The 19,535-nt window shown below is 46.9% G+C and overlaps 1 protein-coding gene across 1 annotated transcript in view; it reads left to right on the top strand.

Moving 5' to 3' along the window:
- The window catches only part of LOC144947420 (chitin synthase chs-2-like), a 34,914-nt gene extending 16,801 nt beyond the window's left edge, over positions 1 to 18,113 (top strand). The window contains exons 8-16 of the mRNA XM_078876669.1: positions 874 to 1,074; positions 6,403 to 6,687; positions 7,551 to 7,666; positions 11,059 to 11,367; positions 11,987 to 11,999; positions 14,725 to 14,828; positions 16,257 to 16,367; positions 16,765 to 16,967; positions 17,957 to 18,113. Of these exons, the coding sequence (XP_078732795.1) occupies positions 874 to 1,074; positions 6,403 to 6,687; positions 7,551 to 7,666; positions 11,059 to 11,367; positions 11,987 to 11,999; positions 14,725 to 14,828; positions 16,257 to 16,367; positions 16,765 to 16,967; positions 17,957 to 18,113 (1,499 nt within the window). The remainder of the gene's footprint in view (positions 1 to 873; positions 1,075 to 6,402; positions 6,688 to 7,550; positions 7,667 to 11,058; positions 11,368 to 11,986; positions 12,000 to 14,724; positions 14,829 to 16,256; positions 16,368 to 16,764; positions 16,968 to 17,956) is intronic.
- Positions 18,114 to 19,535: the final 1,422 nt, after the last annotated feature.

Genomic DNA, 19,535 nt, shown 5'->3' with positions numbered 1-19,535 from the left:
CATACTACGTTGCACGCACTAATATCCAATCTCGATGCTTTAATGGCATAATTCAAATGTCATTCGTTTATTGAGTGGTCAAGCCAGGCGGGACCGGCATTGGGCTAGGACACAAACCCCACTTTTCACCCAGGAAATCGAAGAGCACAGATTTAGCCACCTCTTGACTCATGTTTATTACAAAAATCCCATCTATTTATGAATGCACAATGTTAAATAAATGAATAACAAATACGCAATTAAAACAGGAGAATAATTCAAAGAATGTGTTTTACTTGACCCCACCCATCCTCCCTGCCCTCCCGCTTTCCCACCATGGCCTCCCGGATCACTCTTCCCGGCTTGCTTCTCTTCCTCACCTCCTCCCCTGTCTCATAACCCCCTCCTTCGCCTCCCCAGCATGCCCTTCCCTACCCTCTAGCCGCCCACTTTTCATCCAACCCCTCCCTCCCTCTCCACCCCCAAATGTTTCCGATCTTCCCCTCCATTGCCCACCTGCCTATTCCCTCTGCCTCCTCCTGTACTTCCCTACCCCTCCTCTTGACCCACCCTTGATCGCCCATAGTCAGCAATTACATTTCCTCCCAATCTCGGAATTCAAAGTTCTCACATCGCTCTCCATACTTACAAAAAAACGTCTTTTGGTTGTGGTTCCAATGCAAAACCCACAGTCCTTTTTTCAACATATACAACGTACGTGCAACAAGAATACAACACACAATACAACATATAACCCACATACAACATATATATAACATACGTACAACATAGATGTACCCAAGAAAGCCACACCTGAATCGTAGGACTGTTGCATTGTGTTTTCACTTTGAGTTGCGTTCAGCCAATTAACCATAATTGTTTATACACCAACAGGGCCGCTCGTCTGGTACCAGAAGTTCGAGTACGCGGTAGGACACTGGCTGCAGAAGACGGCCGAGCACGTGATGGGCTGCGTTCTCTGCAGCCCTGGCTGCTTTAGCCTCTTCCGAGCCAAGGCCATCATGGACGACAACGTCCTCAAGACCTACACCACGGTGGCCACCGAGGCCCTGCAGTACATCCAGTACGACCAAGGTAAGATTCGACGTGTGTTTGGATCTCGCACCTCCGATTAGCACGGTTGGCTACGTGTGGTGCAAAAGAAGTTCAACATGTATACATGTCACGGTGATGAAATATTGATTCCCTCGCCTGGTATACAGGAGGTCGTAGGCTCCATCCTGACCCTGACCCGTGTATATTGGAATTTGCGTGTCTCTCTCTCTCCCCGTGGTTGCATGGACTTTCTTCGGGTCCTCTAGTTTTTCCCTCCTCATTTATATTCAACATCACGTGCTTCGAACCTTTGGCTGCTATTAATTTCCACATGAGAAGGCACTTCGATGACCTTTCATTTGTGGCCATGTCGCTTCTGAAAAAGAGCTACATTGCAGAAGTGGGCGTTACCTGGTAAAATAAAAAATAAAATAGCTTAGTATTCATATTCTTAGGTTTTTTCGGTAAAGTCACGTAGGTAAAAAACATTAAAAAGTTAAATAAAATAAAATAAAAATCACGACGTTTCAGAGGCAACACAAGCTTCCGTCTTCAGGTGGTACCGTCACAGCCACGACAGCTGTATCAAGTAAATGAGAGATTGCAGAAGCTACCACTCCGTTTATATAATGGTTGGAGAAGGTGGTGGGGCAAGGGCCGCATACTTTTATTAATATGGTAAGGTGAGGCTTAAGACTAAAAATAGACTGCATAACAAAGGCTGAGCCTTTGTTATGGAGAGGTGCGGTTTGTGACTCAACCTGTAACAGGGAGACCACCACTAGACATGGTAAAACTGTGATGGTTGTCTGTCAAATAAGATTGGCAAATAAGTGTAGTTAAATCTTTTTTGCATGGTTAATCACATCTTTCCAATGATTACTCAGTTTGTAACCGTCATCACGGTTGAAATTATGTCTGTGTTTGTATATTTGTATGGCTTCGTGTACAAACCTTTGATGGTAGCCAGGAGGTTTGCAGAGAACCTTGGTCTCGGAAAATACAATTTCATGAGAGCCCACCGAGTTGTAGCAATGATCGGCAACGGCCGAAGAATCAGTTCTGCCATGTTTCAGATCTGACTTGTGCTCGCGGACACGATCAGAAACATGACGTTTCGTTTCTCCAATGTAGCAATCACCACAAATGCAACTCAATTTATAGACTCCAGGATACTGTTAGTCAGGATAGACATCCTTCACAGATGGAATCAAATCACGGATTTTATGCACTGTACTGAATCGGACTTGGATCTTATGTTTGTTTAGAATTTTGGAGATCTTTTTTGTCACTCCTGCTATGTATGGCAACGTGATAGTTTTGGTCGGAGTTTCATGTGGCTGTTTCTGTATGGTGGGAGAAACAGCTTGGCGGATAGTGCGGTCAGAGTATCCGTTCATCCTGAGGGCCCGATGTACATGTCTTAATTCACCGGCCAGGTGGTGTTGGTCAGAAATGCCATGGGCTCTGTGGTATAGCGTTTTGATGAGAGAATTCTTTTGAGATGGGTGGTGGTGGGAATCCGGTTTCAAGTAGGAATCTGTGTGGGTGGCTTTCCTGTAGACAGAATGTCCCAAGGATCCGTCAGGCCTCCTCTCAAACAGAATATCCAAGAATGGTAGTTTACCGTCTTTCTCCACTTCCATGGTGAATCTGATGGATGGGTGTCTAGAATTCATGTGGTCCAAGAAGTGGTTCAATGCTGGGAGGCCATTTGGCCAGATGACGAAAGTGTCGTCCACATACCTCTTCCACAAGGAAGGACGCAGGGTGGATGTCTGGATGGCGTCTGATTCAAACTTTTCCATGAACATGTTGGCTATAACTGGTGACAAGGGGGAGCCCATAGGGGTACCCTCATTCTGTTTGTAGAAGGTTCCATTCCAGGTAAAATAAGTGTTGGTGAGGCAATGCCTAACCAGCGCAGGTACATCAGAATTCAATCCATGTTGGACTAAGTCCTCAATTATTGTTAGGGTGTCCGGTACTGGGACTTTGGTGAACAAAGATATTACATCAAAGCTGACGAGGATGTCATCAGGAGATAGTACCATGTCCTTAACCATAGAGACTAATTGGGTTGAGTTGAGTACTTATTTGACAGACAACCATCACAGTTTTACCATGTCTAGTGGTGGTCTCCCTGTTACAGGTTGAGTCACAAACCGCACCTCTCCATAACAAAGGCTCAGCCTTTGTTATGCAGTCTATTTTTAGTCTTAAGCCTCACCTTACCATATTAATAAAAGTATGCGGCCCTTGCCCCACCACCTTCTCCAACCATTATATAAACGGAGTGGTAGTTTCTGCAATCTCTCATTTACTTGATACAGCTGTCGTGGCTGTGACGGTACCACCTGAAGACGGAAGCTTGTGTTGCCTCCGAAACGTCGTGATTTTTATTTTATTTTACTTTTTAATGTTTTTTACCTACGTGACTTTACCGAAAAAACCTAAGAATATGAATCATTGCAGTCACGAAAGCTTCAAATCTAGAATTAGCTTAGTATTCTTTTTAGGCATTGCCTCACCAACACTTATTTTACCTGGAATGGCACCTTCTACAAACAGAATGAGGGTACCCCTATGGGCTCCCCCTTGTCACCAGTTATAGCCAACATGTTCATGGAAAAGTTTGAATCAGACGCCATCCAGACATCCACCCTGCGTCCTTCCTTGTGGAAGAGGTATGTGGACGACACTTTCGTCATCTGGCCACATGGCCTCCCAGCATTGAACCACTTCTTGGACCACATCAATTCTAGACACCCATCCATCAGATTCACCATGGAAGTGGAGAAAGACGGTAAACTACCATTCTTGGATATTCTGTTTGAGAGGAGGCCTGACGGATCCTTGGGACATTCTGTCTACAGGAAAGCCACCCACACAGATTCCTACTTGAAACCGGATTCCCACCACCACCCATCTCAAAAGAATTCTCTCATCAAAACGCTATACCACAGAGCCCATGGAATTTCTGACCAACACCACCTGGCCGGTGAATTAAGACATGTACATCGGGCCCTCAGGATGAACGGATACTCTGACCGCACTATCCGCCAAGCTGTTTCTCCCACCATACAGAAACAGCCACATGAAACTCCGACCAAAACTATCACGTTGCCATACATAGCAGGCGTGACCAAAAAGATCTCCAAAATTCTAAACAAACATAAGATCCAAGTCCGATTCAGTACAGTGCATAAAATCCGTGATTTGATTCCATCTGTGAAGGATGTCTATCCTGACTAACAGTATCCTGGAGTCTATAAATTGAGTTGCATTTGTGGTGATTGCTACATTGGAGAAACGAAACGTCATGTTTCTGATCGTGTCCGCGAGCACAAGTCAGATCTGAAACACGGCAGAACTGATTCTTCGGCCGTTGCCGATCATTGCTACAACTCGGTGGGCTCTCATGAAATTGTATTTTCCGAGACCAAGGTTCTCTGCAAACCTCCTGGCTACCATCAAAGGTTTGTACACGAAGCCATACAAATATACAAACACAGACATAATTTCAACCGTAATGACGGTTACAAACTGAGTAATCATTGGAAAGATGTGATTAACCATGCAAAAAAGATTTAACTACACTTATTTGCCAATCTTATTTGACAGACAACCATCACAGTTTTACCATGTCTAGTGGTGGTCTCCCTGTTACAGGTTGAGTCACAAACCGCACCTCTCCATAACAAAGGCTCAGCCTTCTATTTTTAGTCTATTTTTAGTCTTAAGCCTCACCTTACCATATTAATAAAAGTATGCGGCCCTTGCCCCACCACCTTCTCCAACCATTATATAAACGGAGTGGTAGCTTCTGCAATCTCTCATTTACTTGATACAGCTGTCGTGGCTGTGACGGTACCACCTGAAGACGGAAGCTTGTGTTGCCTCCGAAACGTCGTGATTTTTATTTTATTTTACTTTTTAATGTTTTTTACCTACGTGACTTTACCGAAAAAACCTAAGAATATGAATCATTGCAGTCACGAAAGCTTCAAATCTAGAATTAGCTTAGTATTCTTTTATATATATTGTGGAAGTAATCGCAACTCTTTCTTCAGTCACAATACCATCAGTGGACTCTCCCATCTGATTGTTAATTTCCCAACCAACCCTTCTGGCTGATGTGTTCAATGAATATATTTTTCACATTGGTTAAAAAGAACCACAATTCTACGGACATCTTGTCTACAAACGTGGACGTTGTATGTGTTTAAAACCTCTTTCGCACCATATATCGCGGTAATACGTGGGCCAAGACCCTGCAACATCAATTTCATACGAAGACTTTCATGACCAATATTCATGATTCACAATTCGTTCATGCTGGTTTCGATTGTCGTGTAGATATAGTGTTAATTTGTTTTAACGATAAGCATCCAACACCCGAAAGAGCCAATCGGGTAAGGTTGTTAAGTCATGGGACAACTACGTCGATGATTTTGGTTTAATTAGCAAAACCCGAATATTGAAAGGCAAAAAAAAAAATGTTTACATCAATATTAATAAATAATATATTACTTATTTACATTTCACTTAAAAAAAACAATCTATTGACATTCGCCCAATTGACAACTTGAATGACTGATATTATACCTGCACGATGATCGGACCCACAATGAACGAATCATGAATCATTACAACGTTGCTCTCTGCCTTCTGAGTCTGACTTGTATGCACCGCTCCCCTCCCCACCACGCCCTCTGTATGAATGGTTTCACCACACAGTTGGTCGGGAGGTCGCGTGTGGCGACTCTAACGTGTGGGTATTCAGATATCTTTCCAAGACGTCTGGCAAGCTTGCAGAGAGGAGGCCAAAAATACCACGAGAGAGGGAATGTTGCCGAGCTCGTCTGCCAGCAGTGGAGTGAGCAAGCTGGGGAAGAGACACACTTCCAGCAGCAATTCATGATGAATACAACATGCACTCGACGCGAATTGGACACAATATTCCATCGAGAACTCAGAGGCGAAAGGTCAAAGTCCCTCATACACCACTCTGAACCAGGTGAGAGCCTGGACGGTTGAGACCCTAGATAGTTGAGAGCATCACGACGTTTCGATTGAAACGTCGTGATTTGTTTTATTTTATTTTATTTCTACCTACGTGACTTTACCGAAAGAACAAAAGAGTATGGATTCCTGCAGTCACGAAAGCCTCAAATCAAGGTGAGAGCATTGACAAATGAGAGTCGGGTTCTTGAAGGTGGATGATGCTGGTTGGATGTAGTTGCTGCTGCTCCTGCGTATGCAGCAGTGGGAGATACAGAGAGAGAGAGCTGGTACCGGCTGTTGGTACGATGAGCCGGTTACCTTCTAACACGCAGACGTCCCCTCTCCCATTTGTCGGTGCAGGCGAGGACCGCTGGCTGTGCACGCTGATGCTGCAGCAGGGCTGGCGCGTTGAGTACTGTGCCGGATCGGACGCCTACACCAACGCCCCGCAGGAATTCAAGGAGTTCTTCAACCAGCGGAGGCGTTGGGGCCCCTCCACGATGGCGAACACCTTCAGCATCCTGGAAAATGGCATCCGCACAGCCAAGAGGAACCCGTCCATCTCTCGGCTTTACATTCTCTATCAGATCATCTACACGGCCACCTCCATCATGGGTCCGGCCACCGTCTGTCTCATGATTGCAGGTGACTTCGGGTTGTCACATGTCCTGTTTTTTTTTTACCCGGGTTCATCCTTTTGATGCAGGGACTACATCAAAAGAGACGGCGCCATGGTGGAGAGGTGTTAACTCCCTCGCCTGGTATACAGGAGGTCGTGAGTTCGAACCCGACCCTGACGCCTGTATATTTGGAGTTCGCATGTGTCTCCTCGTGGTCGTGTTGATTTTTTCCGGGTTCTCCGGTTTTTCTCTCCACGTTTAGAATCAACATCACGCGTTTAGAGTATTTGGCTGCTATAAGTTTCCACGTAATAAGCCACTACGTTCAGCTAAGCTCAGTGGGCCTTATATGGTATAATAAAAATAGTTTCGTTTTAAAAAAAAGTTAACTTGGAACGCTTCTGCTCACAGTCGTGCATGGCTTCAAGTCGTCACTCACAGTTGTTCTTTCCACGATATTTTTTCTTGCAATATTTTACGATAACAATTGGGCATTATTGGGTGTTTAACGCACATAGCCTCAAAGTGAGCGGTTGTGTTAATCCTCTCATCATAACGTATGCGCACTGCTTGCGTGTTAATAATATTGCGAGTCGTATTGCTTGTGTACCGGGGTATTCAAACTGCTGCATGTTTCTTTCAGCCAAATATTCTTTACACACAGGCTGCACGACTCTGTTCATCTGAGTGCACTCTTTGCTTTACAGCTGATTGAACGGTTGTCGTTGTCAATCATGGTGATGATGATGGTAGTGGTGGTGATGATGATGGTGATGATGGTGGTGGTGATATTGATGATGGTGGTGATATTGATGATGGTGGTTGTGGTGATGAGATGATAATGATGGTATTCAGCTCGTGTGGTATTTGTCTCGTGCCGGTGCTCAGGTTGCTTCACCTTCGTTTTCAAAATGGACCAAAACTGGGCACTCCTCATCGCCATCGTTCCGCCCGCTCTGTACATCGCCGTCTGCTTCAAAACGAAGCCCGACACGCAGATCAAGGTGGGCGCCCACGCTTCTTCTGCAGAAGCACGTGGCACTCATTACACACAACGTGCTTGCCACAAATGAGCCACAATGTACGTATGTATGCTGAACTTCTTTGGCACCGTACGTAGCCAACCTTGCTCATCGGAGGTGCAGGTGACGGATAACAAACTAAACACAAAAAGCAGTCTTAAAGAAATAAGTTTGAAATCTATATGATTTAAAAGTGCAAAGCTAAAGTGGCTTCCTAACATCGGAAGGAATATCGTTCCAGACGACCAAAGCAGCGCATCTGAAAGCGTGCGATGCGGTAACTGTCTTTGTTCGATGGCTTGCCACAAGCCGCTGCGAAGATAACTGGAGTTAACGTGATTGTTTATGCTCCTTGACGTGGTTATCAAGGTATTGTAGTTCATTTGTGGCACGCTCTTTTTGTATTATGAGTACGACCTTATAACAAAATATTTGGTCGGCAACTGGAAGCCAATGCAGCTCGGCGAGCACTGGATGGACATGGTCGGATCTTGCAATGCCCGTCACAACACGTGCCAATGTCCCATAGAGCGGTGTGTTGCAATAATTGTGCCTTATCGATACTATGCTACACATCACCAAGTGGTTATGTCACTACTCAAGAGTGGTGTCGTAGAGCCCTGTTATAAAAAATTACAGGACTTGACTACATTTTGCATGGTGATCACCTGACATATTCTGGTCGAGTGACGCCGAGGCTGTTTAGATTAATCATAAACTGAATCCTTGAGTCTGCGACTGCTACACCTGATCCTCGCACAATTTCGTTTCATGCAAACCACACGTGCACCGCTCGCTTGCAATCTTCGAGACTGCCGAGGCTCTCCATATTTAACTTGGACTTCATTGCGGTCTACAATTGTGAGTCATCAGCATATATATAGAACTGAAAATTACGCGATGAGATGACATCGGCGATCGGAGAAACATATTTTGAAAATTAAAAGGGCCTGAAGGCGGACCCCTGTGGTATGCCGACTAGGCACGGCATAGGCGATGACTGTTCGTCACCCAGCTTGAAGAAATGTAATCCACCATACAAGAATGACTCAATCCACTCTAGTGCCAAACCCGATGCAGCGAATCTTGACATTATCTACTCAATGAGTATCTCATGGTCAATCGTGTCGAAGGTGGCTGAGAAATCGAGGCCAACCAATGCTGCGATGCACCGGTCATCCATGATCTTGTAGAGGTCATCAGTGATCTCTAGTAGAGTGATCTCAGGGCTGTGGAATTGTCGGTACGCCGACTACAACGGGTTGAATTTGCCCATCGCAGTGACGTGGGGAAGTTACCGCTTCAGACTCAAGCGCTCTATGACCTGTGAAATTGTACACAGGTTTGAGATTGGGTGATAGTCTGGGTGGTCACTATGGCTCAAGCCAACTTTTTCAGAAGCGGTGTTACCTGTGCCATTTTGCAATGGTCTGGCAAACAGCCCTCGCTAAATGAAATATGTGCCAGGTGGACAATCAGTGGCGCAAGTATGTCCAAGCATAATTTGAGAATTTATATCTGGACGGAGTCGAGCGGCGATGCAGCTGTGCAATGAACATTGACACTTCTGCTATCGACGATGGTGCCAGGGTCTCGAGTTTTGCATTGGTTATCAGGTTGATCAAACTCACATGACAGCCCGGGAGAATGTGTTGCCTGCAATTTAGAAACTGCCGTCTTAATCATCACTTCATTGGCGAAGAACGTTGCAAGTATTGTACACAGACCGGGCTGACTGGTTGATGGGGTTGGAGTGCAACAGACTCTTCACAACGCGCCACAGAGCACGGGGTCGCGAACCGACTAATTGCTGCACAGACTATAGAACGATCAGCGAGACTCAATAATGAGCCAGTTTTCAAATCTGTAGACGGCTCTGTAAGCGAATCGGACAGTCTGGAAACTAGTTTTCTTTCAAAGCCACCCAGCCTCCTCCGCGTCTGCTTCACAGTATCGCCTCAAGTGACAGTAAGTCACTTTGTGCTTTCCCGTTTTCTGTGTGCTTGTTTGGATGGACACAAGTTCATTAAGAATAGCGATGATGTGATGTTCGAATTGAGCTGCAAATGAATAGACCGTCGATGCATTATTCAGACGCGCCAATGATGACCGGATCTTCTGATGGAAAGCATCGTGGGTTAGTCATTTTCAGTTCCTGTATGATATCGTTGTGATGGGTGGGCGAATAATTTGTAATACCACTTTGCACGTCACAAGACTGTCATCTGAAATGCCCACGTCTTCGATAAGAACATCGTTTAAAGTTACGACGTTGCTGTATGTGAAGATGTGATCCAGTATACTTCCTGAGCGACATGTTGCGCCGCTGACGTGCTGGGTAAAACTGACTGTCAAACATTTCGGCAGGATCACTGTTCATTTTACCATAAGAATCAGTCAGTCCTGGACAGTTCAGGTCACCACATATGATGTAGCGAGAGCCAAAAGTCCCATAGTCTCGCAGACCAGAAAGTTAGGAAAATAATTCTGACAGCTGTGAAGTCGACAGTCGATAGACGACAGCGATTGTAAGCCCCCACATGCTCTTTGTTATTGTCACAAGCAGCAGCTCGAATTATTTGATTGATAATGAGTCTCTCAGGACTTTCACGCAGATTTCTCCATGGTGAATCAGTGCGACCCCATCACCATGTGAATTGCTGGTGTCAGGCTTCCCGCGACGGTGCTGATGTGCAATAGCAAATCCGTTAGGTGCAGCCTCATGCTTAATTACGTCCGATGAATCGTCATATATCCAGGTTTCGGTAATGGCCAATATGTCGAGTCCACAATCGTTGATAAGATCCTGGATCAGCACCGTCTTGTTAACTATGAAGCGTGTGTTGATCAATCCAGCGGCAGTATTTAGCCCCATCCTGGACGCGCGTTCATTCTCTTCCTTTCACTTCTTCAATAAGCTCCCAAATCTCTTGGATCTTCCTCCCCTTGACCAATGAGCTATCATTATTTTGTTGTTGTTGTTTGTAAAGTGCAGGGCCTTGAGTACCTTGCGGAAAAGTGCGGAATAAATGAAAAGTAACTCCCAAAAAGTGGTGGTGGTTGGACAAAAAGGACGATGGTGACGCCGATGACTAATGTCTCCTCCATCGTCCTGCAGGGGTGTGGCGATGGCGAGATGTTAACTCCCTCGCCTGGTATACAGGAGGTCGTGGGTTCGTTCCCGATCCTGACCCTGATGCCTGTTATGTATTTGGAGTCCACGTGTTCTCTCTCTCTCTTCCCTCCACATTTAATCTGGCTGCTGCTATACATTTCCACGTGATGAGCCGCTTCGTTGAGCTATCATTTGTGGCAAGGTGGCTTCTGATAAGAGCTTTATACCTCAGTGGGCCTTACCTGGTATTTTTTTTAAGGTGGCCATGGTGCTCACCGTGATCTACATGTTCCTCATGACGGGCACGCTGCTCGCTATGGTCGGCGACATTGTCAAGAACGGTATCCTCACGCCCAGCGGCATCTTCTTCATCACTCTCGCGGGCATCCATCTCATCGCCGCGGCGCTGCACCCGCGCGAGTTCTCCTGCATCGTGCACGGATTCTTGTACCTCATCTGCATCCCCACGGGATACCTGCTGCTGCTCATCTACTCGCTGGTCAACATGTACAATGTATCATGGGGCACGCGTGAGACCAAGGCACCTTCTGAGCCCTCCCCCAAGGAGGTGAGTTACTTTGTGTGTTATCGTTGTTGTTATTGTGTCGAACGTTATTTGGAGTGTCGCTCCATTGTCATCTGTTGCTACGTCCTGCACGTCTGATTAGCACGATTGGCTACGTACAGTGCAAAATAAGTGTAACATATGACCCCCCCCAACCCCCGCCAACACGAAGGCAGAGATCCCGTGTAACCTTTAACCGACTGTTGGGGCAAGTGCTGTTAACGAGTAGCGCCTGTGAAGTCTGGAATGACACACAAGGGGGTGGGTGGCCAGCACCACGCCCGGCCGCCTTTGTCTCCATTGTTGTGATGTTTACTACACCACATTGGCTATTTATTTTTAAGGCTGAGTCAATCTAGGGAAGGCCAAGGACCGGTTCAGATGTATGTATGTTGAACTTCTTTCACACCGTATGTAGCCAACCGTGCTAATTAGAGGTGCGAAGGAAGGAAAGCCTCTAAACACAAAAAGCAGTTTTTAAGAAATTAATTTTCAATGTAAATTATTTAAAAATGCAATAGCTCTAATGGCTTCCTCATATTGGAAGGAAGAGGGTTCCAGTTGGATGCACAAGCGCACCCAAAAGCACGCGATGTGGTCACTGTCTTTGTTCAATGGTTAGACAGAATCCTCTGGTGAGAGGATAACCGGAGTTTGCTCAATTATCGTTTATGTTTCTTGACAACAACGGTGGTGGTGGCTGTGCCACTCGTGTCTATTAATCCAGCACGATGGTTATCCAGGAGAAGGCATACACTGGCTTGCCAGGAGAATGCAGTATGACCATTGTGGACTCTATCTGTTCCATCTGAATAGGACGGAATGTTTTCCCATCGCATTTGTGGGTTTTTTACATGGTGTTCTGGTTTCTTCTTGGCCAATAAAACCTTCATACATGGAGGATCGCAGAGCTTGGACATTTATTTACACCAGTTCACTGAGCAGCTGAAGCTGCCTTCCAGCTTGTGTGCGGTTCCTGCTGGTTTGATATCATTGAAGGACCCTGCCCGAATGCACCATCACAATGCACATCTCCCTGTCCCAGCAGAAGAAGAAACGCAAGCATCATTGCAATGGAACGAGATGCTGTGTGCTGCCACTCGAGTGGGACTGCTTCCAGTGGAGAATCAGCATCTATCCGAAGGAATACTCGGCGCTGAGTCAGGAGGAAGACAGTTCAAGGTACCACCACCGCACTCAGAGCCTGTAGCCATGCTTTTAACTTTGCTCCTTACCTCTCGTATATCGATAGTTCAATGTTTATGTGCCATGTTATTGAGGGACTGTGTGTTATCTTGGTGTGGTTTGGGACTGTTGTTTTGCTGCCTTGCCCCAAGTTTGCATTTAGCATTGTAAAATAGGCAGTAACTGACGTACTAATGCAAACTCTTTGGTTCTTTCGGTAAAGTCCGGTAGGTAGAAATAAACCAAAATTAATCACGACGTTTCGATAGCTACACCAGCCATCGTCTTCAGGTGAAAATCGCGATTGCTGTGATGTCTGCTGCGAGCAGCACGATGTCTGCTGCCTTGTGAAGAGAAGCTGTTACCAGCTAGAATTTATATACGTTTTGAGAACAAAGGTAGCCGAAGTATTGTTAATGGGGTATTATAGTGTAAAGGTAATAAATAGCGTGGCATGTTAAAGGAAATTAACTTAGATTAGCATGTTGGATAATAGTGCAAAGTTAATGAGCTTCCATAGCGCATAAGAGCTCAGATTATCAAGTAGGATTAGCATATGAATTTTGATGAGAGAAGCATGTAAAAGTTAATGAAAAAATTACCATCTTAGGCGCCGTGGTGGCTAGATGTTAACTACCTCCCCCTGGTATGCAGGAGGTAGTGGCTTCGATCCCAACCCTGACGATGCCTGTTGCCTATGTGGAGTCTGCGTCTATTCTTTTCTCTCCCCATGTTGGTGTGGATTTGTCGCCGTGTCCTCTGCTTTTTCCCTCCTCATTTAGAATAACTACGCGATTAGAATATTTGGCTACTGTTATTTCCACGTGATGAGCCGCTCATTGAGTTATAATTTGTGATATTCAGGTCGATTCTGCAAAAAAGCTGTATAGCTCAGTGGGCCTTACCTGGTATAATAAAAATAATAGTTTAGTTTAACAGTTTATCATCGTCCCTCCCAGCCGAGTGGAGTCGTGCGCAGTGGAACTTGACGGAGAGATGATGCTGCGTCCACTTGAGGCCAGACAACAGGACACCACGAGCACTCAGATGGAGCATACAAAAGGAATAGAGAGTGAGGAGAGACGGCAGGGCATCGCGAGCACTCGGACGGAACATCCAGAAGAAGCAGAGATCGAGGCGAGAGGAGAGGATGTCGCGACCACTCAGATGGAGCATCCAGAAGGAGCAGAGATGAGACCAGAGGACATCGCGAGCACTCCGACAGATCATCCAGAAGGAGTAGAGAGTGAGGAGAGACGACAGGGCATCGCGAGCACTCGGACGGAACATCCAGAAGAAGTAGAGATCGAGGCGAGAGGAGAGGACGTCGCAAACACTCAGATGGAGCATCCAGAAGGAGCGGAGACAAGACCAGAGGACATCGCGAGCACTGAGACAGATCATCCAGAAGGAGTAGAGAGTGAGGAGAGACGACGGGGCATCGTGAGCACTCGGACGGAACATCCAGAAGGAGCAGAGATCGAGGCGAGAGAAGAGGACATCGCAAGCACTCAGACAGATCATCCAGAAGGAGCAGAGAGCAAAAGTCGACCTCCAGAGGAATCAGACACAGACCTCGCCCTCCATGCCAAAGGTAATATTTTCATCAAACAAAGGCGAAGTCATTGCTTGTCAGTTAAACAAGACTGCGCATCTGAAATCACGCGATTTGGTGACCGTCTTTTTTCGATGAATGGATGAACGAAGTTTGTGTGATGGTTTATGCTCCTAGACGCGATTAGCAAAGTATTGTGATTCATTTGTGGCAAGCACTCTGTAATGAGGGCATGTTGCTGCTGCTGCTGCAGTAGAAGCGTGGGAGATTGTGTATTCTCTCCCCCTGTTCTGCATGGGCATGTTCCGGGTTCTCCAGTTTCCTCCAATGTGTAATTGGAATTGGCCAAAATTTAACACTTCTGAAAAAAATACCTGCAAATCACTCAATTGGGACCGTACTCAGCAGCAACATCACCCCTCTACTACTGTAACTTTGCAAGACCCTCATGAAGACAGAGCCTTGCGACTCAATAAGGCTATCTTGCAGGCTAAACCAGCCTAACGATGAGAATAATCACTACCGTCTGCGCAACTGTCTTCGCTGAGTCACGGTAAACTTTTTTCCCGAGCCTCTGTGGGAGCGCACCGCACATCGCTGACCTCCTTTATCCCTTGCAGGGCGCCATGACCTCGTGTGGCAGCGCCACCAGAAGATGCAGCTCATGTTTGAGAAAGTTCTGCCTCAGGGGTACGTCATCATGCAGAGGTGCAGCCTCGATCAGGTGCGTCCTTGTGTCTGTGTCTCGATGTCTGTGTCTTTGTGTCTATGTGGCTTTCTGTCTGTGTCTGTGCATCCCTGGTGTCTGTGTGTTTTTATGTCTGTGTGTCGGTCTTTGTACGTGTGCTATGTATACGTTGTGGGGAACGGCTGCGCAGTGGTTAACACACTGCGCTTAGAAACTAGCGACCTGAGTTCGATTCCCGCTCAGTCACCAACACCAGTGACAATTATCTGAAACGGTCTTAGGTCTCTGCTAGGTCGACTCAGCCTCAAATGAGTACCTGGTGTAGTGTATAAATATCCCAACTGAAGAAACAAAGGTGGCCAGACGTGGTGCTGGCCACCCACCTCCTCGTGTGCCGTGCTGGCCTTCAGAGATGGTCACTAACAGCACGTGCCCCAGCAGTCTGTTAAGACTACACCGGGGATATTTTATCTTTGTCCTAGTTCGTGTGAAAGGGCCCAGAAGATGACAACCAACTTTAATGAAGAAAATATCTCGCGATACTGCCTGGCAGCTAATTGGGCCCTTCCTGCTAAAATAAATACATTTATCAAAATAATATCGAGATGTTTACGTTTAAGATCTTACATGAATGTTGGGGTTGTTGTACTAAGCAACGCAATTAATTTAGAAGTCATCATTCCCCTCCCCCGGCTGCTTGTCTCGCTTAATTGTTCAACGCATTGGCCAGATGTCCAAATATTGCCGTCAGTTGACCTAGTGTCGTTTTCTGTGACAATCAAACAAGTGGCGCGTTCCTCTTATGTGTGGCTTTGAGACTTTGAAAAAAAGGTACCTTAGCACTAGTAATCATGTAGGGCTTCACTGCATTGCTCTGGGAGAGTTCCACTCGCAGTTTTTATCTCGTGCGAGGACACAGATAGTGCTATTTGGATAACAATTCTGAGCAGTGGAGAGGAAGTGATGTCATCATTCTTGGAGGTGGTGGTGGCTACGCTGCTGCTACACGTGGTTGGTGGATCACACTCTGAGATGATGTCGTGAATTTACTTTCCAGTAGGCGTCAGAAAGGAGAGGGCGGTACAGCAAATGTGGACTCCACCTGTTCTGTCTGTATGGGATAGAATGTTGCCCCCTCACACGCGTGCATTTTCTCCAGTTGCTCCGGTTTCCTGCCACATGATAAACCATCATTAATTGACCGGGAACACGTTTATATACAGAGGACTGCAGAGCTTGGGCAATTGTTGGTAGCACCGTCTAATGGTGTGCATTGCTGCTGCCTTCCCATCTATCTGTGATTCCTCCTCGTGACTCTAAGTCACTCCCTATGTCTCTCTTCAAAAGCGAGCAAATAACTGTGCAGTGATGGGGCATTACAAATTAACATTAATTATTAATCGGAGTAAGTTGTTGTTATTTGAACAATCGCACAAAGTGAACCTTCTGTCTGGGAATGGATAGGAGGAAGACGAGTTCTGGAAGAGCATGATCAGTGACTACCTCAAGCCTCTGGAGGAAGACGACGATCACAGGAAGCGCGTGAAGCAGGAACTCTTCGAGATAAGAAACAAGGTACTGGCGATGCATCATCGCGAGTATTGGAGATGCTTCAATAACAGAAGAATTGCGTTACAGCGACAACGCGTTGTGCGAACACCAGGCATTAAGCGGGTACTTATCGTACTTGGTATGTGGTAGAAGAAGTTTTAAACGACATTGTATTACGTATGCCTTATTATTCCTACGAATTAATTGTTAATTGTTCCAATAATCCGCTAATCCTTTAACCTATATTAACAATAAAACAATGACAACAGACGTGACCATTTGGCGTCGGGAATGGACAATGGGGGAGGAAATTGAACGCACAAAGGGGGGGTCCCTAAACAGCCCCGGGTCACCCCCCCCCCCCCCCCCAGCCTGCCAATGCCATGTAAATCAGGCATGGTCTGTCTGTCCCAACGTGCAGGGCACCTTCGTCTACTTCATGATCAATGCACTGTGGCTGGTGGCGACCCTGGCACTGCAGTTCGTGGGAGCCGACCTCTACATCCACATCCCGAGCATGAAGAACGAGGGGACGGTCATCGACGTGCCGCCCCTCGCCTTCATGTTCCTCATCACCTTCTCCAGCATGCTCATTGTCCAGTTCCTAGCCATGCTTTACCACAGGTGAGAAGGAGGGGGGGGTAGACTCAACAACAGTGACGATTATCTGAACTGGTCCTGGACCTCCCCCCATGTGCCGTACCGGCCTTCATAGGTGCCACTCGCTGACAGCACTTGCCCCAACAGTATCTTAAGGCTATACGGGAGATCCTTGTCTTTGCCTTTGTGTTAGTGTAGGCAGTGTCCTTATGACCAGCTCCGGTTTCGCAGCCGAGGTCTCACTCCGAAACAGTCGGGCAGCATGATATTTTCATTGGCTGTGTAACACTGGGTGGAAACTACTTGGTCTGTCATTCCATACGAAGCTCCGTATTTTCTTTGACCACATTGATGTCCTTCCTTCTTTATTCTTTCGAGAAGGATGTTGAGGCATCTAAAGTAACATCTGCACCGGTTAGAAGCATTGAGGCTCACCCTGCCAACAATGCATCCTGAGTTTAACCAGACTGGATTGTGTCAGGAGCTCACAGATTCTTAATATATGTGGACACATTCCCATTGGTGAGCTCCTCTGGCAATCGTGGCTGTGTTGGCTGGGTCATGTAGCCCCCATGCCCAGCCACCGCATGGCAAAGCAGCTATTGTTTCACAGGATAGAGCACACTTAAAGGGCACGGCATGGGCGAGGGAAGAAAGTAATTATACGGTACAGGAGGATATATAGAGATGACTGGACTTGCCAATAACTTGCCAATAACTGGTACCAGCGGTGTCAAGATCGGCCTCTATAGAGGAGGCTCCTGAAGAGATGCTACTTGGCAGTTGGAGGCAGTCGCCCACCAGCAATACTGGAGGGCAGAGGTGCGATGCTCACATCCATAAGCAGAGCGCTAAACACAAGTTGGCACCGTAGGGGGCACAGATGGTGCATTGCCAGTTATCTCAGTCAACCATTGGCCTCTGGGTCTGTCCCGTTACCTTCTGACATTTCGCCACCATGGTGCCCCATGCACCCCCCTTCCCCTCCGTGCCCCCCCTCCGCCCCCGTTCAGGTTGTTCACACTGCTGCATGTGCTCTCATACGTGAAGTCGTCGTCGTCAGGCCAGCAGTCAAGGAGGGGTGCTGTTGGCCAAGACAACAAAGCATTCGTCAACGATGGAGACGACAATGACGACGGTCAGCAGTGCCGCCTCGGAGAGATTGTCTAACAGATCCCTGGACCCCCTCCTCGCACACTGCACGTGGACCCCCTACTCGCACGCTGCTCGTGGACCCATGCACGTCGTGGTTTATCAATGACGGTGCGGTCGGTAAAGGTGCAGCCCTGCAAGATGCTTCCCTTGTTGCCACCACCGGCAGAAGGGCCTCTTGCTACACGGAGCTCTAGAGAGAGCCCTCTCAAGTGGTGTATTAGGCCTACGCTTCCATGCTGGCCAGATGTCTTGGTAGAGGTGGGAGTTACCCACGCTTTACCCCACCACCGCACGTGACCTGCCGATCGATCAACTATGCTGTATCCATTTACACAGCTGGGTGGACAGAGGCAGCGAGATTTAAGAAGCTTGCAGCGTCGCTCCAACTGTCAGGCCTGGAGATCGACCTCTAGATCGCAAGTGCCGTGACGTGTTCATTGCAGCAGGGCAGCCTCTCATTACAATGGAATGCAGTCAAGAGGGCTGCTGTACAACAACGGTGGACATGCCTTGTGATATCATCGGCTGAAGCAAATGTAGGGGCTTTGAAGATGCTCATGGCCACGGACAGAGAAGTCGCTTCTATGTAGTAGTGGTCAGATGAAGGAAACGTCCTGTTGTTTGTATGTTGAACTTATTTTGCAACGCACTTAGCCAACCATGCTATCGGGGATGTAAACATCACCCACACCTAGACTGCCCCGTTAACCATAGCAGTTTATCAAATCACATTTGTATGCCTGATTAATTTAGAGGTCGAGCAACCCACATGGGAAATCTTGTTTTTCGAAAGGTTTCTCAACCAAACAACACAGAAAACGATTCCTCGTATCGCTTTAATAGACTTATGGAGCTGTTAGTGAGCACCTAATAACGGCCGGCACAGCACACAAGGTGGGTGGCCAGCACTAAGTCAAACTGCATTGCCGCACCAGGTTTTCATTTGAGGCTGAGTCGACCTAGGGGAGGCCGAGAACCGGTTTAGATAATCGCCACTATTGTTGGTGGCCATGAGTGGGGGTCGAACTAGCGTCCCAAGGTTCAAATACTTGTGCAGGGCTATGAAGATGAGTTTTATTCCATGTTCATTGATGGTCAGATATATATGCCTACATATATTTTTAGATATTTATAATACTCTTTGGTTCTTTCGGTAAAGTCACGTAGGTATAACATAAAATAAATCAAGACGTTTCGATTGCAACACAAGCAATCATCATCAGGTGGGAAAACCACAGCAAGAGAAAATGTGGCTGAAGTGGGAGAGAGATGCTGTGGTAAGAGGTTATATAGGTAAGAAAGGGGGGCGGGGCAGGGGGGAGAGAGAAGGGGGGTGTGGGGTAGGGTGAGGGGAGCGTTGCGTGGACGCTCGGAGAGAACGTAAAGCTGGACGGGGGGAATTGGGCGGGGCTGGAAATGGGAGGCCGAGAGAGCTGG

The sequence above is a fragment of the Lampetra fluviatilis genome, chromosome 45, assembly GCF_964198595.1.
Source record: "Lampetra fluviatilis chromosome 45, kcLamFluv1.1, whole genome shotgun sequence".
In the NCBI taxonomy this organism is placed as follows: Eukaryota; Metazoa; Chordata; class Hyperoartia; order Petromyzontiformes; family Petromyzontidae; genus Lampetra; species Lampetra fluviatilis.
Note: the sequence above shows the minus strand (reverse complement) of the source record. Positions and strands in the feature narration are given on the sequence as shown.